General features: G+C 38.6%; 4 protein-coding genes across 4 annotated transcripts; all 4 read right to left on the bottom strand.

Annotated features, from left to right (window-relative positions):
* Positions 1-31: 31 nt before the first annotated feature.
* Positions 32-2,314, bottom strand: LOC126653999 (cytochrome P450 76T24-like). Its single transcript, XM_050348004.2, has 2 exons — positions 1,357-2,314; positions 32-764 (listed from the first exon to the last, which is right to left on the bottom strand). Exons 1-2 carry the CDS (start codon positions 2,227-2,229, stop codon positions 165-167), a joined length of 1,473 nt encoding a protein of 490 aa, XP_050203961.1. The 5' UTR covers positions 2,230-2,314; the 3' UTR covers positions 32-164.
* A 1,339-nt stretch (positions 2,315-3,653) lies between these two features.
* LOC126688250 (geraniol 8-hydroxylase-like) lies at positions 3,654-5,620 on the bottom strand. Its single transcript, XM_050382882.2, has 2 exons — positions 5,270-5,620; positions 3,654-4,396 (listed from the first exon to the last, which is right to left on the bottom strand). The coding sequence occupies exons 1-2, from the start codon at positions 5,618-5,620 to the stop codon at positions 3,803-3,805; spliced, it is 945 nt and encodes a 314-aa protein (XP_050238839.1). The 3' UTR covers positions 3,654-3,802.
* A 6,525-nt stretch (positions 5,621-12,145) lies between these two features.
* LOC126688248 (uncharacterized) lies at positions 12,146-13,521 on the bottom strand. The gene is made up of 2 exons (XM_050382881.2): positions 13,108-13,521; positions 12,146-13,025 (listed from the first exon to the last, which is right to left on the bottom strand). Exons 1-2 carry the CDS (start codon positions 13,519-13,521, stop codon positions 12,288-12,290), a joined length of 1,152 nt encoding a protein of 383 aa, XP_050238838.2. The 3' UTR covers positions 12,146-12,287.
* Positions 13,522-15,155: 1,634 nt separating this feature from the next.
* Positions 15,156-15,740, bottom strand: LOC126687950 (inactive cytochrome P450 76AD1-like). Its single transcript, XM_050382501.1, has one exon. The coding sequence runs from the start codon at positions 15,738-15,740 to the stop codon at positions 15,156-15,158; it is 585 nt and encodes a 194-aa protein (XP_050238458.1).
* Positions 15,741-22,923: the final 7,183 nt, after the last annotated feature.

Genomic DNA, 22,923 nt, shown 5'->3' on the forward strand with positions numbered 1-22,923 from the left:
ATGATATAAAAATAACCATATGCAAAACATATAACATCTTCCTGTTTTTAAACATAATTTTTTCAAATACATTCTTAACATAAGTATTGTTTAGAAGTCGAATAACAACGAAGCGTAGCCGAAACTATAAAATAAGTAGTAACATAGTATAACTTAAATGAAAGCTAATGCAAGTGATAAGGTACAACTCGAAGAGGCTCGGCCTTATGCAACGCCAGACCAAAACTCTCGCTCATGTTCATATTTTTTGGCGTAACACCGTCGGCTAGCTTCCAATCAAACGACTGAATAAGAGAAGCCAATATTAGGTGCAACGTTCTATATGCCAAAGGCAATCCAGGGCATATTCTTCTCCCAGCTCCAAATGGAATCAGCTCAAAATCTCTCCCCTTAAAATCAATCTTGCTATCCAAAAATCTTTCTGGTTCAAACATATTTGCATTCTTCCAAATGTTTTCATCTCTTCCTGTAGCCCACACATTTACTAATATCTGAGCATTCTTTGGTATCTTGAAGCCACAAATCTCTACTTCACATTCAGCTTTATGTGGCACTAGGAATGGGCCTGGTGGGTGCAGTCGTAGGGTTTCTTTAATTGTTGCTTGTAGATAAGGGAATTTGGAAAAGTCGGATTCTTGAACTATGCCTTCCACTTCTTTAAGCTCATTTTTGAGTTTTGCTAATTTTTCTGGATTGTGAAGCAACTCTGCCATTGACCACTCTAGTGTTCTTGTTGTCGTATCGGTGCCGGCAGTAAAAATGTCCTTAAGAATAAGAAATGTGATACAAGACAATTATAATTAGTTATAGTAATTTTTAGTTTTATTATTCCCACTAACATAGTTTATTTTTTTTATTATAAAAAAAAGCCAAGGCCAAGGCCAAAAGAACTAAAAAAATCTACACATTATAAGAAAAGAGACTCCGAAAAGAAAACATGTATAGTAAGATAGCTTTTCTATAAATATATAATAATAATTTGATAACCGTTATGTAACTTTTTATAATTCGGTAACCGGTTTATAAAAAACTATACTTTAGTAATCATTTTATAACTTTTTATAGTTCGGCATTCGTTTTGTAAAAAAAAATCATAATTTAGTGACTTCAAAAATATTTATCACTATAAATATTTTTATTTTTAGATGTTGATGTAATTTATGGTTACAGTTATATAAATAGTTTTAGTTATTCTGTATTTTTTTTATTTTTTAATAAACCAAACACCCCCTTATTATTTATTAAAGAATAATTCTTCTAATAATTATTTCTCTATTATTCAAAAGTAAACAAAAGAAGAAGAATTTGAAAAAAATAGAAATTTTCTACTAACATCAACAAAGATAAAGGCCTCACCAGAAGCAGATGCTTTAGATCAAAAAGGGACAAACCAGAATTGCTTTCTCCGGCAAGAATGAGCAGTGAATCAAGTACATCACTGCTAGTATTAGAATCCGAAGCCCGTCGTTGTATCCGCTCGTTGATAATTCCATCAAAGATTTCTAATAATCTATCAAAATAAACCTTCATCCTTCGACGTACACCATGTGGATCCAAAAACCGTAGCATGGGAAAATAATCAGCAATATTGAGCCTTCCAGCTTCATTCAAGACAGCTATTACGACGTCGTTGAACTCGCGAGACATCGAAGAACTATAGCTAGCTAAATCCATTGAAAAGAACGTATTTGATAAGAGATTAAGCAGAGTAGTGAACACTGCTTGACCGATATCAACGGCTTCATTTTTCTCGCAGCTTTCTTGCACGTAACATAGTAACTCCTGCATTTTTTTACAACGAAGATCTTGACTAGCGTCAAGCTTTTGCGGCGAGAATATATGTAAGGCGCTCACTTTTCTAAGGCTTCTCCAATGAACCGAAGCTGGCTGCCACACCATTGAGACCTTGTCGTGGTCATATATACGAACTGCGTCTGGAACAGTTCTGCTCGATAAGACGTGGTCATGTGTTTGTAAAACTTCTTTGGCTAGATTTGGAGAGGATATGACAACAGTGGTTTTGAAACCTAGCTTGAGGGTCATTAGAGGTCCGAATTTTTTTGAGAGATTAGTGAGAACTATGTGGGGGTTAGTACTGCCGAGCTGGATTAGGTTTCCGATGATAGGTAAAGGGCGGGGACCTGGCGGAAGTGATTTCCGGCTGAATGTGAGGACATGGATGCATATCCATACAGTGAAAAGAAATAACAGATTCAGATAATAATCCATACTTTTCCAATTATCCACTTACTATAAGAAGTATATGGCATTAAGGCCTTTGCCCCTAGCGTAGTGAGCAGTGGTCATGTCTGTTAATTATGAGACATGTAAAGGGTCCTCAGTCAAAATCAATATCCCATCAATTCAGTCAAGTGGGTGTTTGATCTAGTATGAATTAGTGTGTGGTCTCGCAGGGCTTATATGAGCCCTATTTGAAATACTCCTTTATCTCTCTCTTATTTATTAGGGTTAATTTCATAAAAAAAAATCACAATCTTTACATGAAATTTCATTTTAATCATGACCTTTAAAAGTTGTTATATAAAATTATGATCTTTCATTTTTTTTTTCAAATCTATTATTTTAGTATATTTTTTTTACTAAATTCTTCATTAAACCATTAATTAAAGACCCAAATTATAAAATCGACACCAAATATTATTATCTTTCAGTCAGAGTATGTAGAATTAGTAATTTTTCATTAGAAAAAATACAACGAATTTTACTTTAGTTATAGATTTGAAATAAAATGTAAGGTCGTGTCTTTAAATGCCAACTTTTGAAGGTTGTGATAAAAATGAAATTCTGTGTAAAGGTCGTGATTTTTTTATGAAATTAACTCTATTTATTAGGGTTGTGAACGAATAGAATTGAATCAAATCAAATCGAACCAAATTCTAAATTGTATTTATGTTTAGCTTGTTATATAAATAAAGTGTTCATTTCTTGGCTCGATCTCGATTCAAAACTGAGCTTGAGCTCGGTTCAAACTTGCTATACTGAATTCGGCTAAAATTCAGTTTGTGTTCATTCGTGTAGCATAAACGAGTTGAGGTCGAACTCAGATCGTTCATCTAAATGTTAAACAAACCAAGTTCGAACATGAGAAGTGCTAAACGAATTGAATTCGACCTCGTTCATTGAAATTTTAAACAAACCATTTAGCATATAGACAAACAAACTCTAACAAAATTCTACAAATTGACTAAACCCAATGTAAGTAATTAACCAATTAAGTGCAACGCTTGATTTACATGGGAATCAGCTCACGAGCTCATAGATGAGCCAGCTCACGAGCTCATATACACTATAAGAAAATATGATTTTAGCGACTAGAGATGGATTTGTCGCTAATAAGCCTTTCGTAAATATAAACAAGTTGACCAACACTAAATGTAAGTTCAGATCATTTAAATAAATAATAAAAAATAAAAAATTAAGTTTGTTTATTGAGACTGCAAACGAGTTTAAGCCGAGTTTTTATCTAACGGAACGTGAGTGATTCTGTTTGTTTACTGTTCTAATACTTACTTGCTAACTAATGTACTTGACTTGACTGTATGTCATGGTCAAAAAGAGTGAGACAATATTAACTTATAAAGGACGATAAACATAAATCTGCAATGATCTAAAAAATAACCAGATGCATGACATGATGTAACATGTTCTTGTTATTGAATATAATTTGTTTTGAACATGTTCTTAACAAACATATTGTTTAGAAGTCGAACATAACAATGCATAACTGAATTTATAAAATGAAGTAGTAACATAATATAACTAAAACAAAAGCCAACACAAGCTAGTGATAAGGTACAGCTCGAAGAGGCTCAGTCTTGTGTAAAGTGAGGCCAAAACCTTCGCTCATATTCATATCTTTTGGTGTAACACCATCTGCTAGTTTCCAATCAAACGAGTGAATAAGAGAAGCCAACATTAAGTGCAACATTCTATATGCCAAAGACAATCCAGGGCATATCCTTCTCCCACCTCCAAATGGAATCAACTCGAAATCTTTCCCTTTCACATCAATTTTGCTATCCAAAAACCTTTCAGGCTCAAATTTATTTGCGTTTTTCCATATGTTTTCATCTCTTCCCATAGCCCACACATTTACTAGTATCTGGGCATTCTTTGGTATCTTGAAGCCACAAATCTCAGCTTCAGATTCAGCTTTACGTGGGATCAAGAACGGGGCTGGTGGATGCAGTCGAAGGGTTTCTTTAATTGTTGCTTGTAGATAAGGAAATTTTGAAAAGTCGGATTCTTGAAGTGTGCCTTCTGCTTCTTTAAGCTCATTTTTTAGTTTTGCAAGTTTTTCTGGATTATGGAGCAACTCCGCCATTGACCACTCTAGGGTTCTCGTGCTCGTATCAGTTCCCGCAATAAAATAGTCCTAAAGAAATACGATTCAAAGAAAATTTTAAGTTAGCACATTAAATGTGATTGTAAAAATTACACCAGTTGTCTGATTTTTTTTTATTTTTCTTATTTTTTGTTTGAATTTTTATTTTTTCTATATTAATATTTCAATTTAAAAAAAATATTAAACAAGTGATTTTATCAATTTTCTGATCACAAGTGTTTTAAAGATAGAAATAACTCTCATTTTCCTTAATTTATAAGTCATATTAATAAAAAAAAGGTTTATTGGTGTTAGAAAGTTAAATTTCTTTTATTTTTATAATTTTATTTCAATTTGGTTAATTCGGTGAAAATAAATTTATCCAACATTTCAAAATCGATTTAATAGTTTTAAAGAATTATTTATCTGAACAATGGCGCCTTAATTTGCAACTCTTTTTCTTTCTATTTTTTTTTTAAAAAAATTACAAACTCAATTGTCATAAAGGCACACAATTAAATCAATTTTATCAAATTGGATAGATTTTTACTTTGTCAAATTTAGATAGATTTACAATTTTAAAAAGTTTAAATGGATATCTAAAAAATTGAAAAAAAAAATGGCTTTTCCGCACTATTGAACCATAAGAAACTAACAATTATGCGTGCAATGATACACATGTATAAAATACATGTATAATATATTAGAATACAAATTCATATGGGTAAATTTTAAAATTTCAATTAGTTTTATTATCTGGTGATTAGAAAATGACTTAAAACACTCATTTAATACAATTTTGAAAATTGAAATACTAATTTAAAAAAGTTAAAAGTTCAGACACTAATATAGAAGATTAAAAAAGTTAAGACACCACAGACATAATTCATCTGAAAAAGATTATGAAGAACAAAAAAGCCTCACCATAAGCATATGCTTTATATCAAAAATGGTCAAACCAGAATCCCTCTCTCCGGCGAGAATAAGAAGTGAATCCAGTACATCGCCGCTAGTATTAGAAGACGAATAACTTTGTTGCATCCGCTTGTCGATAATTCCATCAAAGATTTCTAGTAATCTATCAAAATTAGCCTTCATCCTTCGGCGGACACCATGCGGATCCAAAAACTTAAAGATGGGAAAATAGTCTGCAAGATTAGGCCTTCCAGCATCATTCAAGATAGCTACTACGACGTCGTTCAACTCTTGAGACGTCGAAGAACTATAGCTAGCTAAATCCATTGAAAATAACGTATTTGATAAAAGATTAAGCATAGTAGTTGATGGATACGCAGTTGACCCCAGTACATATAGTCAAATGAGTATAGTAGACAGCAGATACCAAACAGCTGTCATTAGTCAGTAGACGCAGATCCTAGCTGATATGATCTTGGGAATCCGGAAAGATTGGGATTGACTTAAATCCCTATTTTCCAGCATGAGTCCGAATTAAACACAATCACAAGAAGATGACCTCGAGTCAATTACTGAGAAAGGATTCTATATAAGTAGACCGAAGACCAAAGGTAAACCCTAATTCATTCTCTTTAAACTACGTCATTTATCATTGAACCTTACAAGGTATCTGACTTAGGCATCGGAGTGTGGTCGGACACAACGTCCGACTCATTCTAACCTGTGTTCGTGATCTCAGGTTGATAAGAGAAGATCCTATCATTCGCAGAACCATCATTTGGCGCCGTCTGTGGGAAACGATTTGTTCTTTCCTAAAAATCAACTAATTTTGGTTCTACGAGCTGAAACAAACTCATGGACAACCATGATGAACCACCACCACCTGGAGTCGGAGTCAGAGATAGAGAGATGGCCGGAGGCAGCAATCCAACTCTGTTAGCAAGAACAGACGGAATGGTCTTTCCCCTTCACCCACCTCCGACGGGAGCCGCGGGAACGACGGGTCCTTTGAGGACAAACACGGGAATCCCAGTGGGAATCGGAGCCGCAAGTGCGAGCATCACACCACCGGTTTCCATACCCGGGTCAACAGCAGGGCTGATGGGCAGAGGAGCGCAACTACCCGGAACTAGTCAGGTATTCCCTCCTTGGAATTATTATACACCGCAGAATATGTATTATCCATCACCCCTGTATAATCAAAACGCAGCAAGTTGGCCACAGACGTATACCCCATGGGGTAGCCAGTACCACCAGGGATATCAAAGACCCACCGCACCGATTCCTTTTCCGTCCCTAGACGCAGAAGGAACCGTCACAGCGGTAACAGCTGGATACATTCCACCATATGTACCACCAGGAGCCCAGCTACCACCGCTCTACCATGAGGCGGTGCTGAAGAGCTTTAACGATTTCCAAGATAGACTGATTGGAATCGCGAAAGAAAAAACGGTAGAAGCAGATAAAGCACCAGCTCAGAGGAAGCAACAATCGGAACCAATCCTAAGAAGGCAAGACAAAGACGCACGGAAAGATAAAGAAACGGCCCCCCGGCGTGTTCTTACTGCTCCACTCCCAGGAGACGTGGGAAAAGAAAAAGAGAAGAACGACGCACAGCAAGGCGAAAAAACAAGGGATGGAGAAGTTCCGAAGAAGCAGAGAGAATACGTAGACCTGGAGAAGGAAGAGGGAGAAGGCAGACGGAAGGAACGAGACGCAGAAAGCCACTCTTCAAACAGAAGAAGGGCAGTTGGGGAGAAGAACACTCTAGATGAGAAGATTAAGCATGCGATGAGGAAGTACCAGAAGGATAGCTACGAAGACGATGAAGGAGGAGATGATTTTTCACCACTGAAAAGGGAGGTATTAGACGTGAGATTCCCTTCTCGTTTCAAGCTGCCTGCGTTCGAGCCCTTCGATGGGACCGGAGACCCAAAAAGCCATATTTCAAAGTTCAAGACGATAATGTTACTTCAGGATGTTTCAGATCCGATGTTGTGCAGAGTATTCCCCGCCACCCTCAAGGGATCAGCGCAGAAATGGTACCTCGGACTGAAGTCCAATACCATCGGAACGTTTACAGAATTGGCAACGGCATTCAAAGGGCGTTTCCGCACAAACATCCCGCTGCAGAAGAACTCAAGTGACTTACGGAAGTGCAGACAAGGTGAAGGCGAGACGTTGAAAAACTTTGTAGAGAGATTCAATAAAGAAGCAGTCCAGATAGAGCACCTAAACCATGATACAGCCATAGAAGCCATGAAGATGGGAACTAGGTTCGAACGACTGAGAGACAAGATCTTAATGAAAAAGCCTTCCACTTTCCAAGAATTGATGGCAATAGCACATAAGTATGTGGAACTGGATGAAGCAAGAAGAACGCTGACAAAGCAGTACGAAGAGGATAAACCGGAGAGATACCGCAGTAGAGGAGGAGACGACAGGGCACAGAGATTTGGAAGAGGAAACAAGCCATTTGACTTCACGCCTTTGAATAGAGCACCAGTGGAAATATTCAGTTGGATGAAGAACAATAGGGTCATGTACAATGCACCCAGGAAGTTACACCCAGACAAAGAGAGAGATAAGAGCAAGTATTGCAGATTCCATGAAGGATATGGCCACGACACAGATAGGTGCTGGGACTTGAAGCGGGAGATAGAACAGCTGATCCAGTCAGGAGTGTTGAAGAAGTTTGTACGTACAGAAGGAAGTACAGAAAAAAGGAAACCAGAACATATGGAAAAGGAAGAGGCAAACAAAAGATTCAAAGAACCTATGGGCGTAATCAACATGATAGAAGGAGGGGAGCCCTATTCGAAAGCACAGAAGAAGAAGATACGTAAAGGCGTGTACTCGATAAGCACCAGAGCATCAGCAGACGAGCTACCGTTGGTCACCTTTGGACCGGAAGACGGAAGACATGTGCAGGAACCGCACAACGATGCGCTAGTAATCAGAGCATTGATTAACAATTTTAGAGTGATGAGGATCCTAGTGGACGAAGGAAGCGCGGTTAACCTCCTTACTTTGCAAGTCTTCAGGGGGATAAGGGGATCAGTAACGGATCTCAGGCAGGTTTCTGTGCCGTTGGTTGGCTTAGGAGGAAAGCCTATCAGACCAGAAGGGATGGTAGAGCTGGAGATAATTCTGGGAGAAGCAGAAGAAGGACCACTGAAGACCATGACAGCAGTTTTCAACGTGGTAGATATCCCGTTGGCATACAACGCCATTTTGGGAAGACCTTTCCTATACCAGTGTGGTGCGGTAACCAGCATCAGATGGCTGACACTTAAAATTCCGGACGAAGAAGGGATAGTAACTGTGAAAGGAAGCCAGTTGGCCGCACGTGAATGCAACTTGATCACCGAAGAAAAAGGCGAAAGTCTGAACATCGAAGCGTTTCCTGAAGATCCAGAAGAAGAAGAAGGAGATAGGAACGCCCCAGTAGGCAACATGAGGGAATTCCAAATCACCCAGAAGAAAACAGTGATGATCGGGACAGAAATACCAGAGGCCGTGGCCGTAGAAATCAAGAGTGTATTGCAGAAGAACGGGGACACCTTTGCCGCAGAGGCCTCTGAAGTGGTAGGAATAGACCCAGCGATAGCTTCTCATAAATTGACTGTTTACAAAGAAGCCAAACCGGTAGTACAGAAGAAGAGACGTTTCGCAGAAGATCGAAGGAAGGTCATAGAGGAAGAAGTCAGGAAGTTGGAGGCAGCCAAGTTTATAAGGGAGGTGATGTACCCGGAATGGGTTGCTAACGTCGTCCTGGTGAAAAAAGCAAATGGAGGATACCGCATGTGCGTAGATTTTACGGATTTAAACAAAGCATGCCCAAAGGACAGCTATCCGCTGCCGAATATTGACCAGCTGGTAGATTCAACAGCTTGCTATCAGCTGTATAGTCTCGCAGACGCTAAACAGGGTTATCATCAGATACCAATGAACGAAGCAGATCAGGAGAAGACAACTTTTACTACCGACTTGGGAACGTATTGTTACAACGTCATGCCATTTGGGCTGAAGAACGCTGGAGCAACGTACCAACGACTGGTGAACTTCATGTTTAAGGATCAACTAGGAAGAAACATAGAGGTCTATGTGGACGACTTGATCATAAAGAGCAGCACACCCGAAGAGCACGCCAAGGACCTGGAAGAAACTTTTGCGGTACTAAACAAATTTAACATGAAGTTAAATCCGGAGAAGTGCGCGTTCGGCATTAAAGCCGGGAAGTTCCTGGGGTACTTAGTAAGTCAGAGAGGCATAGAGGCAAACCCAGAAAAGATTCAAGCCATCCTAGACATGGTAGCACCGCGGAGCATCAGAGAAGTCCAAAAACTAAACGGAAGGGTAACAGCGTTGGGGCGATTTGTCTCTTCGTCCGCAAAGAGATGTCTCCCCTTTTTCAAGCAACTGCGCAACATGAAGAAGTTCGAATGGAATGAGGAATGTCAGAAAGCTTTCGAGGAATTGAAAGTCTTTTTGACCAGCCCACCGTTACTCAGTCGCCCAAAAGCAGGAGAAATCCTGTACCTGTACCTATCAGCAGGTAAAGAAACAATCGCGTCAGTACTAGTAAGAGAGGAAGAAGAAGAGCAGCTGCCTATTTACTACTCCAGCAGAACGTTGAAAGGCGCAGAGATAAATTACCCGACAATTGACAAGTTGGCATTAATGGTGGTAGTAGCAGCGAAGAAGCTACGGCCATATTTTCAAGGGCATACGGTTATCATACGCACTAATCAACCTTTGAGGAAGGCATTGCAAAGACCAGAAACGTCGGGAAGGATGGTCAGCTGGTCCGTCCAGTTAGGAGAACATGATATACGATATGAGCCGCGGAAAACGTTGAAGGCACAGGCACTTGCAGACTTTGTGGTAGAGATGACGGAGAAACCAGACACTGAAGAACCCGGAGAAGCAGTTACTTGGAACCTCTATGTAGATGGAGCATCTAATGACCTCGGAGCAGGAGCAGGAGTTGTCTTGGAGGGACCAATGGGAATAACAATCGAGTACGCAGTACATTTGACGTTCAAAGCTACCAATAACATGGCAGGTATGGTATCAATCTATCGTTTAAATATACATACCATTTATTGCAATAAACTAATAGTACTGCAGAATACGAAGCTCTCATAACAGGACTGTCAATTGCGAAAGCAATGAAAACCGAAGTCCTACGAGTCCATAGCGACTCCCAGTTAGTCACAGGACAAATAGGAGGACAGTTCCAAGCAAAGGAGGCCAAGATGGCGAAATATATGGAGAAAGCGAAAGAACTTTTGAATGACATAGAGAGATTTGGAGGAGAATGGGAAATCTGCCCCATACCCAGAGAAGAGAACACGGCCGCGGACGCAATCGCCAAAGCAGCAGCTGCAAAGAGCCAGCGTTTCATGGAGATGAAAATGACAGAGGAGCGTTCGACTTCTTCCGTAGACACGGAGGAGGAAGTATTACCCATAGAGGAGGTAGACACCTGGATGCAGAGACTATTGGCATACCTAACAGAAGGCATTCTACCAGAGCAAACCGCTGAAGCCGCAAAAGTAGTTCGACAGTCAGCGTCATACTCAGTCCTAGAAGGAGTACTCTACAGGGCATCAGCTACGCACCCATGGTCTCGATGCTTGACCAAGACAGAGGGTCTATACGTTCTGCAGGAAATCCATGAGGGGATCTGCGGAGCCCATGAGGCGTCCGCAGCCCTGGTTAGGAAAGCATCTTTACAAGGATTCTACTGGCTGTCAATGAAGAAGGACGCAGAGGACCTAGTACTTAAGTGTGATAAGTGCCAAAAGTTTGGCGCAGTAATACGAACACCCGCATCTGAGCAACACCCTATCGGTAGTCCATGGCCATTCATGACTTGGGGCGTGGATATACTGGGACCCTTCCCCCCAGCACGGGGACAAGTAAAGTTCATCGTGGTAGCCGTAGATCATTTCACCAAATGGGTGGAGGTAGAGCCAATGAAGACAATCACTACGGAGAAGATCCAAACTTGGCTATCAAGAGAAGTCATGGGAAGGTAAAACGTGTTGTATTTTTTATCATATACTTGTACACGTTCGCATGTCGCTAACATAAATAGACAGGTTTGGCATACCACATTCCTTAGTCACTGACAACGGAAAGCAATTCGATTGCCACAAGTTCAGAGCATACTGTGAAGGGTTGAACATAAAGCTGAAGTTCACCTCAGTAGCCCACCCGCAGACGAATGGACTTACAGAAGTAACCAACAGAACTATCCTCACAGGAATAAAGAAGAGACTTGATGATCTGAAGGGGAGATGGATTGATGAACTGTACAAAGTCATCTGGGCGTACCGCACCACACCCAGAAAAGCCACCGGAGAAACCCCCTTCAGTCTGGTGTATGGCGCAGAAGCTGTATTACCAGTAGAAATCGGCATGCCCACATTAAGAGTGCAAGTTTTTGATGAAGAAAAGAATGAAGAATCCATGCGGTTATGTCTGGATCTTTTGGAAGAAAGAAGACACCAGACAGCTGTGAAAGCTGAAGCATACCGAAGGCAGATGGCTAGATACCACAATGCCAAAGTAAAAGGAAGAAGCTTCGTGGTAGGAGATTTGATACTCCGGAAAGCTGAAATTGGTAAAGGAGCAGCAGGAGTTGGTAAATTAGGAGCCAATTGGGATGGGCCATTTCGAGTCGTAGAGGTAGTAGGAAAAGGGGCTTACAGAATCGCTCGCCTAGAAGGGCAGATTCTCCCCCGAACATGGAATATTAATGACATGAAGAAATATTTCCAGTAGATGTATTTGCTATCATTCTCAAATTTTAATAAAGCATGGCATCTGTTATTTTCCCTTTAAAGTCTAAATTGCATCAATAACCACCAAAAGTAACAGTTCTAAAAATAGTGGGCCAGTTCAAATAAAACATAAGTACCCCAAAAAGAAAGAACTAAGAAGTTTTTGTCCAAAAGGCAATTACAAAAGAAAGCTAGCTTAACAGAATAAGTATGTAAAAGAAAGGCTTCACTGCCTACACCACTTCCTCCGCAGAAGGTGCAGTCTCTGTGACAGAAGCATCTCCTTCTCCAGCAGACAGCATTTTCTCAGGAACATCATCCACGCCAAGGGCATCTTCAGGAATAACTTCAGAAGGACGCTCAACCAAAATAGAAGAGTCAGCTGTAGGGAGCTCTTCGGCAACCTCCTTTTCAACATCATCTGCGCTCTTAAGGGCCGCGGTCTCAGAAAGAGGAGGCTTGTCGAATACCAATCCTTCATCAGAAGTTGATGTGGCCCCAGACGTTGAACGCGGCGTTAGAGGCGCAGAAGCAACCCTCTTCTCCGTAGAAGCATCTACAGGCAACTTCTTCTTAGCAGCTGTCTTCGCCATGACACGCTGACCCAAGGCACGGAGGTCAATGGCTAAGAACTTCCCAATGTCGTAGTCAGGATAGTCTTGACGAACCACCCCGACAGCAGTAGCACAGAAGTCGGTTAAACAGCCAGAAATGTAGGCATTCACATCTTTTCTATTCTCTTTTTGCTCAGACAGCAACCTATCACGGACCCGTTGCACCTCCAACAGAGAAGCGTCACGATCAGCAACTTTTCGCTCCAGGATTTTGCCTTTGTCAACAGCCACCTGGAGAGAGTTTTTCAGCTTCTGCGTTTCCGCCTGCGCAGATTGTCGCAGAGACGCAAGCTCTCGTTCATACTTTTCCGTCAGGTGATCATTCTGCTGACGCAGAAAGGAGACGCCTTGAACCACCTAAATAAATAGTATATAAGTCACGATAGCAGAACAAACAAAGTAAAAAGAAGAGTAAGAGATTAACGAAAGAGAAACTTACATGCAGCAAGGAAGCATCAAATTTATCAAAAATGTCATCAACAGGCACCTGCCTCCACGCATCCATATCTCCACTCAACTGAAGAAACTGGGAGTACAGACCAGACACCTCCGCGTCATGAATTGAAGCAGATCCGAAGTGCTCTTCAATCCAGGCACGGGGATCAGGACACAAATCCAAGTCAAGCTTCCGGCGTTTCGCAGACGCCTGTTTCAATCGGGTAGAGGGCTCAGGCACCTTCCTGGAGGAAGAATCCCCTTTCTTCATAGGAGGTTTGTTCAGCGCAGATCGCGACGCAGGCATTGTCTGAGAGCCCCCAGACGCAGTTGGAGTAGAGGAAGCAAGAGCAGACACAGAAGGTGTCACACCAGGCAACTCCTCCACAACAATCTTGATGTCATCTAGGTAGTTCATTTCTGAAGACACAGCAAAAGCAGATCAATACACATAACAAAAATTACAACAAAGGAGAGATTAGCATACCCTTTTCAGAAGAACTTAGATCCATAAGTGACGCAGATTCGGTAGGTTCGTGAGAAAGAGATTGGCTACCCGCACTAGGATCTGGGGATCCACCAGAATCGTCCACAAGGGGAGCATACTCAGGAAACAAGCGGGCCAAGTAATTGTTAACAAGGTCAGGAGCACTGAAGCATTTGAGGCGCGCAGCACCAATAAGCTGTTCCAGAAGAAACAGATCTTTCTTCGGAGGTTTAGTAACAGAAATTGGCAAAGGTTTGTCCAACCAAATAAGGGGAAAGGAAGCAAAGGCATTTTGATGACCAACACAGAAGAACAAATTCTGCCAACCCTTATTGAGTTTAGGAAGACCAGCAAGCAGACGCTTGCCACGAACAAAAGGAAGATAAAGGTAAAATTCGTTGGCTCGCCGGGAAACATTGAACACTTCGGCTACTAAACCTAAGGTGGGAATTAGACCTTTCTGGTGAACCAGTTCAGCAAACGCACACAGCAACCGGATTGCATTTGGATGAATTTGTCCTAGAGGTATTTTGTGGGTAAGAACGAAACCGTGAAGGAAAGGAGTGAGGGGAAAACGAAGTCCACCTCGAAACTGTTCTTTGTAAACAACAATACGATCGGTTTCAGGACGATAGTTGGCACTAAAGGAGGGATCACAGGAATGCAAGGTGTAATCAAAAGGAATGTCGTATGTCTCGCGTATACCAGTAAGCATGCTATCATCAATTTTAGAGGTAAACTCAATTAAATCCCTACGGTAATCTACAGTGGTCCCAGAAGAAGGAGTGGCAACACTAGAACGGGTGCGAGTCATGATACGAAGAAAATAAAAATAAAAAGGAGAAAGAAAATACCTGGTAAAAATGGAGAGGACGATCGCCACAAAAAAGAAAGAAAGAAGAAAGTAGAAATTTGCAAGAAAGAAGAAAACAGAAACTCGTTAAAAGGAAAGAAGTAATGGGAGAGAGAAGGAAGAGAAGCAGTTATAAGGAAAGGTAAAAAAAAGACACGTGGAGATGGGAGAAAGCATGAGGAACGGAACGGACGGATATTATTTTGATTTTCAAAATTTTGAAATTTCAAAAAGTGAGCCACGTGGCATGAGGAAAGAATGATTACTTCGTAACTAAGGTTACCTTGCATTTTAATTACCCGGGTAGTGCTTCAGAACAACCATAAATAGTTGCGCTACGGAATAGAGAGGGGAGGGGCTAATGATGGATACGCAGTTGACCCCAGTACATATAGTCAAATGAGTATAGTAGACAGCAGATACCAAACAGCTGTCATTAGTCAGTAGACGCAGATCCTAGCTGATATGATCTTGGGAATCCGGAAAGATTGGGATTGACTTAAATCCCTATTTTCCAGCATGAGTCCGAATTAAACACAATCACAAGAAGATGACCTCGAGTCAATTACTGAGAAAGGATTCTATATAAGTAGACCGAAGACCAAAGGTAAACCCTAATTCATTCTCTTTAAACTACGTCATTTATCATTGAACCTTACAAGGTATCTGACTTAGGCATCGGAGTGTGGTCGGACACAACGTCCGACTCATTCTAACCTGTGTTCGTGATCTCAGGTTGATAAGAGAAGATCCTATCATTCGCAGAACCATCAGTAGTGAACACAGCTTGACCTATATCAATGACTTCATTTTTTTCGCAGGTTTCTTGCACATAACATAGTAACTCCTGCACTTTTTTACGACGAAGATCTTGACTAGCGTCAAGCTTTTGCGACGAGAATATATGTATGGCGCTCACTTTTCTAAGGATTCTCCAATGGACCGAAGCGGGCTGCCACACCATTGAAACGTTGGTGTAATTATTTACACAAACTGAGTCGGGAACAGTTCTGCTAGATAATGCTTGGTCGTGTTTTTGCAGTACTTCTCTGGCTATATTTGGAGAGGAGACGACCATTGTGGTCATACAGCCGAGCTTAAGTGCCATGAGAGGTCCGAAGGTTTTTGAGAGATTAGCGAGAGCACAGTGGGGGTTACTGCCTAGCTGAAGGAGGTTTCCGATGATAGGTATAGGGCGGGGACCTGGCGGAAGAGACTTCCGGCCAAGTACGGCGGATGTGAGGAAGATGCATGAACTAATGGTGAGAAGAATTAAGAGGAGATTGAGAAAATCCATAGCTCTTAAATTTTCTAGTGGTGTTTTGTTCTCTACTTTGAAGTGAATTCATTAGGTAGTTGGCTGGCATGAGCATTTATAATTACAGGTGTAAGGACGAAGAAAAGTCCTGTCCTCCGAATAGTTTGAAAGTATCTTTAAAACGTGGAAACGCCTGCTTATATTACATATTTACAAATTACTCCCTCAATTATTTTTAAAAACTATATGTAAATTTTAATAAATTTTCAGCTGTATAAATTAGTTATTTTATTTTAAAATTTATTATTAACTAAGTATTCTTATTAATTTAAATTTCTATAATTCTTTTAATTTAATATTAACGGGAAAAAACCTAAAAACAAAATTTGCAAAATTTGATCTCCAAACTACTAATTTTTAATCATACCTTCGCGTCTCAGTTTTTATGTTTTAATTCCGCAATTTTAAACAATTTCTAAAAAATACAATTTGAAACTGTTTCTTAAACTATATTTTTAAAACGTGGAAACGCGTGTTTATATACATATTTACAATTATTAAACTATTCCTTTGAATTTATTTTAAAAAAATATATGTAAATTTTAAAATTTATTAACTAAATATTCTCCTTAATTTAAAATTTATATAAATATTTTATTAGAAAACTTTGAAAAACTATTATCTTTAGAAGTATAATATAAGGGGACCTTTACGGAAAAAAATCTAAACAGCAGAATTTGCAAAATCTAATTCTCAAACTGCACATTTTTAGTCATATCACATCGCGTTTTAATTCTTACGTTTTTAACTTCGTAGTTTTAAACAGCCTCAAATAACTTCTAACAAACCACAGTTTGAAACTGTTTTAAAAACCATTAGTTAAATAGTTTCCAAATAGATTTCAAACGGTTTCTAAAAACATAGTTTGTAACCGTTTTAAAAAACCGTTTCTTATACAGTTTTAAAAGGTATTAGAATGTTTCAAACATTTTCTAAAAAACATTTTAAAACATAATAAAATGGAGTAAAAAAGTATTTTCAAATGCGAAGTATTATTTGCAAATATTTCCAAAACATACTATTTTTTTTTATAAATACTCTAATTTAAATTGAAGTTTGAATCTGTGAATTTAGATAAAGATTCATTATTTTTATGATGAATTGAAGTGAATAAGCTTCTTTTATTGTTTAACTCATATAAACGCATACTATGAGTAAAGCGAATGCGCTACGGGTTTTTGCTCAAATAATTCTCCTTGAAAAAAATTCCCACTTAATGCATTTTCCATAAATCCGCAATTATGAATTGTGGATTCATAGCTTAATCACCTGATTAACTATAATCAGGTGACTAAGGCCTGATTCCTAGGGCACCAATCCGCAATTCGCAATTGCTGATTGGTGTTAATCACCTGATTAACACTATAATAAGGTGATTAACACCAATCCGCAAATTGCGGATTGGTCTTATGAATCCGCAACTCACAATTGCGGATTCATGCAATGGGCATTAAATAGGAATATGTTTTTTTATATAAATTATTTGGGCAAAAACCCAATGCGCTACTCTATATCATGTATATAGCTTATACGACGAATTGGACCTTCAATATTAATTATTTTTATTTAAATATCTTAATATTAAATTTTATCACACGAGTATTAAATCTACAGCTTAATATTTAATCAAAGTCATCTTCATTCTTTTTTTCTTTTATAATTGATGAAAACCGACTTATAGAATAAAATAATGATGTTTAGTAACACCAGATCCGCCCATCGAGGAGAACCTGCATTGTATAATGTGTGTTCAGTTGTTTTGGTTCTAAATATTTTAAAAGATGAACGAGATTGTCAACTATAGCATGTCAACTTTCCTTAGTTGCTTAGCCTGTCAAACTTTTCTTGATTGTCTTATATTTGTAAATACATACCATAGTTATATTGTTAAGCTGAGAAATTAGGAGATATGATTTGTTCATTGCTGTAATTAGGAGATTTTGCATTTACTGTCCCTATAATTCAGAGATATCAGCTCTTGTACTTCTTCCTATATAATGAAAGGGAAGCTCATACTTTTGGGTATCGAATTACAAACACACTTTGTATTAAATCTTAGTTTTGTCATGGTATCAGAGCCATTTGTTTATTTTGGATTTTTTTTCTTTGGAAATCTTGTTTCTTGGTTGAGTCTTGGAAAGGGCTAGTTAAACCCTTATATTCAGTTTGAGGAATTCTTTTTGGAGATTTTGATCCATGGAGAAAACAGAAATGGGCTGTGTAAAATTTTCAGGAAAGAATTATTTTGTTTGGGAATTTCAATTTCAGATTTATGTTCAAGGAAAGGAATTATGGGGTTATGTTGATGGCACTATCGCTAAGCCTACTGAACCAGCAAAAATTGCTGATTGGGAAACCAACGATGCTAGAGTCAAGAGTTGGTTATTGCAGACTATGGAACCGATTATTACTGTCAATCTTCGGCCTTACAAGACATCATGTGGGATTATTTGAAGAGAATCTGCTATCAAAACAGCTCAGCTAGGCGTTTTCAGCTGGAGTATGATATCTCAAATTACGCTCAAGGTAATTTGTCAATCCAGGATTATTATACTGGGTTTACCATGTTATGGATGGAATATACAGACCTTGTATATGCATCTCTTTCTGATGCTTCTTTGGAAGGTATTCAAACTCATCATCAAACTAGTCAGAAAGATCAGTTCTTAATGAAACTCAGACCTGAGTTTGAAGTTGTGCGCTCCACTTTATTGCTTCGTATCCCTTCTCCGTCTTTGGATGACTGTTTGAATGAACTTCTGAGGGAGGAGCAGCGACTTATGACACGGGCCATTTTGGAGCAGCGGGGGAATTCAACAAATGTTCTCAATGTTGCTTTTGCCGCGCAAAGGAAACGAGGCCGTGACATGACTAACACTCAATGCTATAGCTATAAAGCATTTGGTCATATTGCGAGTCAATGTTCCCAAAAATTCTGCAATTACTGCAAAATTAAGGGGTATATCATTTCAGAATGTCGAAAGCGACCTCAGACTCGTAATCCTCGTGCCTTTCACATGTCTCATGTCAATGTTATGACTGAAACTCCAGCTGCAGCAGTTCCTTCCGCTTCTTTACAAACACCAGCCCTGGACTATTCAACAAATGATTATATCGGCTCTCTCAAGCCTTGGACTGACTGGTAATGGTAACAAACCCCTCTCTAATTTATGGCTTTTTGATTCAGGTGCCTCAAATCATATGAGTTCTTCACTTGATAATCTTATTAACATCAGAAAATATGATGGTAATTTAAAAATTGAGATCGCTAATGAGGATCGTGTTCCCATCACTGCCATATGTGATATTTCTTCATTGTCGTCAATGAAAAATGTTTTTGTCTCTCCTAAGCTATCTGTTAACCTTCTTTCTATTGGAAAAATTGTTGACAATAACTACAAAGTTGTATTTTCTCCTTCTGGTTGTATTGTGCAGGAGCTGGTGTCAGGGAAGAAGGTAGCGGAGGGACCTAAATGGGGCAGGCTTTTTCCTCTTTATCTCAACACACCAGCTAAGCCTATTAGATTGATTTCTTTCTTTTTTTGTACTTCTGTAGAGGATGATTTTAAGCTATGGCATGTTAAGCTAGGTCATCCAAACAATCAAACTCTTATGTCTATGTTCAAATCTGGAATGCTAAGAAATAAAACTACTTTATCTTCAAAACATGTGAGTCTTGATTGTTCTAGTTGTAAAATGGCAAAAGTAAAAGTCTTCCTTTTCCATCTCATCATGCGCGCTCTGTTCATTGTTTTGATTTAGTCCACAGTGACGTGTGGGGAATTTCACCTATCATATCCCATGCCCATTTCAAGTACTTTGTGACATTTATTGATGACCACAGTCCTTTCGTATGGATATATTTTTTACGATGCAAATCTGAAGTCTTTAATGCTTTTCAAAAATTCTCCGCACTGGTTGAAAATCAATTTTCTAAAAGCATTAAATAGGAATATGTTTTTTATATAAATTATTTGTGCAAAAACCCAATGCGCTACTCTATATCATGTATATAGCTTATACGACAAACTGGACCTTCAATATTAATTATTTTTATTAAAATATCTTAATATTAAATTTTATCACACGAGTATTAAATTTACAGCTTAATATTTAATCAAAGTCATCTTCGTTCTTTTTTCTTTTATAATTGATGGAAACCGACTTATAGAATAATATAATGATGTTGAGTAACACCAGATCCGCCCATCGACGAGAACTTGCATTGTATAATGCGTGTTCAGTTGTTTTGGTTCTAAATATTTTAAAAGATGAACGAGATAGTGTATTTATAGTGAATAAATAATCCATATAGCATCAGCAATATTAATCTTAGGTTGAATTATACTTCTAAATTAGCAATGATAATAAAGTTATTCTTTCACCTAAATACTCTACAAATATAGTCTTAATGCAAATAGGAATTCTATACGAATTGAATTCGAACTTGTTCATTGAAATTCTAAACGAACGGAGTTCGAGCTTGGATTGCTAAACACTTAAATGAAAAAAAAATATACAAACCAACCTCGTTTAGCATATAAACAAACGAACTCTAACAAAATCCGACAAAATGACTAAAACCTATAAAATTTGAATTTAAATTACATTGTTTTATTTATAGGCGAGTCAGTTCACGAGCTCATAATCGAGCTCATATATGAGCCCGCTCACGAGTTTATAATCAAATTCATATACGAATTTGTTCGCAAATTCATAATCGAACCGGCTCGCAATCTCATAGCGAGCCGTCTGTAAACATAAATAAGCCGAACACCACTAAACTCAAAGTCGGTTCATTTAAATAAATAAATAAAAATTTAGTCTCTTAAAATGGCAATAAGTTCAATGTTTTTCCTTCACTGCATCTGCCTCCGCTATCGCCTTTGTCTTCCCATCACCTTTCTTTTTTCTTTTCGCGTAACGAGAGTCCAATATTTGGTTTCCCGTCAACGCCAATATTATTTGAAGTAAAGCTATGGGATACATCACATAATCTTTGCCAAATAACTTAATAAAGGGAAGATCCTGAATACTGGCTTCAACATGCCAAGGAACACCAGAGTGTCTGCCGCTTTTACCGTTTTTATGGGAGTGGTTTCCTTTACGAATTTTTTCCGTCGGAAGCATAAAAAAACCAGCGATACTACGAGCAAAAGATTTTGCATTGCTGACATTTTCAACAAATAAAGCCTCGGCCAGTCCCTGCATAACCACCTTCAGATAAGTGTAAAGTTTATATAAGTTGAATACTGAAAATAAAATTGATGCCACGTGTTTGGACGTTGCATCCGCGATCAACTGTTTTTTTAGATTTGCATTTGGGCAATGTAATACCCCAAATATTTTAGAATAATTAAGTCGTGCCACGTGTCGTGAATTTCGATAAATTAAGTCAAGATGGATTTAATTTAATGATATCGGGAATTTAAAGTAATTTTTATTGAACGAATTATTGGGATTAAAGGAAAAGGGTTAGAAAATTAATATAAAATAAATTATAAATCCCGAGATAAGAATTAGTTCGCCAAGGTCCGCAAAATATTTTATAGTATTTGTGATAAAAGTTTCGGGTCAATTAGAGACCTTTTAAAATTTGGACGCGGATGCGTTTAGGACTAAATTGTAAATTTTGAAAAGTTTAAGGGTTAAAATGTAAATTAGCCAATTGAGCCTTGAGAATTGAAATTAAAAGATTATTAATGGAAAATAATAATTTTGGAGTCGTATTATTTATTTGGATATAAATAATACGTACATAATTGAGTTAAAGTAAATAATTAATCAATAAGTTAAAATAGAAAGTTTTAAAGAGAATTGGTTTAAGTTAAAGAGTTCAAGGACTAAAAGTGATATTTGGCCAAATATATAAAACCTTGAAGGATGAAGAATCATCCAGAACCAAGCCATCTGCTCCTTTCCCTTTTCTTCATTCTTCACGCCGTTTCATTACGGTTCCGCCGCTCGATCTCCGTTTCTCGTCCGTTTCCGACGTTCTATAGCTCGAATTGATCGTATTTCGACGGCGAATCACGGTAAGCTTGACGTTTTACTGTTTGGATGGATGAATTTAAAGTTATATCGAGTTAAAAGTTTAGGCCACGGAACGATTTATTCGTTTTAAATGGTTTTAGGATTAAATTTGGATGTTTTGAATATAGATTAAGCGTTCTGGATGCGTTAGGATCGTTTTTATATCAAGCACGTCGGAAACGGAGCCGGGGTGAAAACTCGCGGCTGTGCGCCGCACGGTCCAACTGTGCGATCGCACAGTGCTGTGCGAACGCACAGCAGGACTGTGCCAACGCACAGTGAGACGTGCGCTCGCACAGTGTTTGGCCGATCGACGCATTTTGGGGAATTTGGACGTTTTCGCGTAAAATCATCGGAATTGATTAGTTTATCGACTAATTGTCGATTACTTCGAATTATTTAACCTAGCGAGGTTAAAAAAGAATTTATTTAAAAATGATATTCCATCCGTAAACAAGTTAGAAACCGTTTATCGGAATGTACGTGGGAAGCACGACGATTAATAAAAGTAGTGTGTCGTGTCTCGAGTCTAGAGTCAATCTTAGAATAGGATTCTGACGTAAGTCAATTATTTTTAAAATAGCTTTAGATCCGGCGAGGCAAGAAGCCGCTGGACCAGGAGCTCGGGAAGCTAGACGTTTCTGAGCGCCAGAGTATTTTTGGAATAAGCGGTCACTGTGAGTTTATCCGATTTGCTTTTAAAGTATTTATTTAAGCAATTATTTCATATTGCTTTATGTTTGACTTGCATGATTGCAACGCAAATACTTTTTATGAATTGCATATGCTTGATTTGAAACCAGTATTGATCTGATGGAACGTGCTACCTATTGGGCGACAATAGGACTGCGTGATCACCAGTTTTGATGTGAATCAGCTGGGAGCTGATGATTATGAAATTTACGATTGGGTATATGATTTTGATACGAGTGAGCACTCGGCTACGGTGTAGTCTGGAGTCCCCGTATCTAGTGGCTGGGCCACCAGTGAGTTGGACTCACAATTTGATATTAACGATTGGGTGGCTCGATTGATTATTAGTATGCTTGAGAATTAGGGTTTCAATCGGATCCTATACTTGGCTACATGAGGTTTGAACGTTAATGCATTGTTTTATGATTTATAAGAA

This window comes from Mercurialis annua, linkage group LG6 (assembly GCF_937616625.2).
Source record: "Mercurialis annua linkage group LG6, ddMerAnnu1.2, whole genome shotgun sequence".
Taxonomy (NCBI): domain Eukaryota; kingdom Viridiplantae; phylum Streptophyta; class Magnoliopsida; order Malpighiales; family Euphorbiaceae; genus Mercurialis; species Mercurialis annua.

What these genes read in the sequence shown, in the direction of transcription:
- LOC126653999 (XM_050348004.2), bottom strand. Translation starts at nt 2,229, where the DNA reads ATGGATTATTATCTGAATCTGTTATTTCTTTTCACTGTATGGATATGC. An exon ending in ATCTAAAGCATCTGCTTCTG is followed by an intron (nt 765 to 1,356) that starts GTGAGGCCTTTA and finishes CTTATTCTTAAG; the next exon opens with GACATTTTTACTGCCGGCAC.
- LOC126688250 (XM_050382882.2), bottom strand. Translation starts at nt 5,620, where the DNA reads ATGCTTAATCTTTTATCAAATACGTTATTTTCAATGGATTTAGCTAGC. An exon ending in ATATAAAGCATATGCTTATG is followed by an intron (nt 4,397 to 5,269) that starts GTGAGGCTTTTT and finishes GTATTTCTTTAG; the next exon opens with GACTATTTTATTGCGGGAAC.
- LOC126688248 (XM_050382881.2), bottom strand. Translation starts at nt 13,521, where the DNA reads ATGAACTACCTAGATGACATCAAGATTGTTGTGGAGGAGTTGCCTGGT. An exon ending in TTGATGCTTCCTTGCTGCAT is followed by an intron (nt 13,026 to 13,107) that starts GTAAGTTTCTCT and finishes CTATTTATTTAG; the next exon opens with GTGGTTCAAGGCGTCTCCTT.
- LOC126687950 (XM_050382501.1), bottom strand. Translation starts at nt 15,740, where the DNA reads ATGGATTTTCTCAATCTCCTCTTAATTCTTCTCACCATTAGTTCATGC.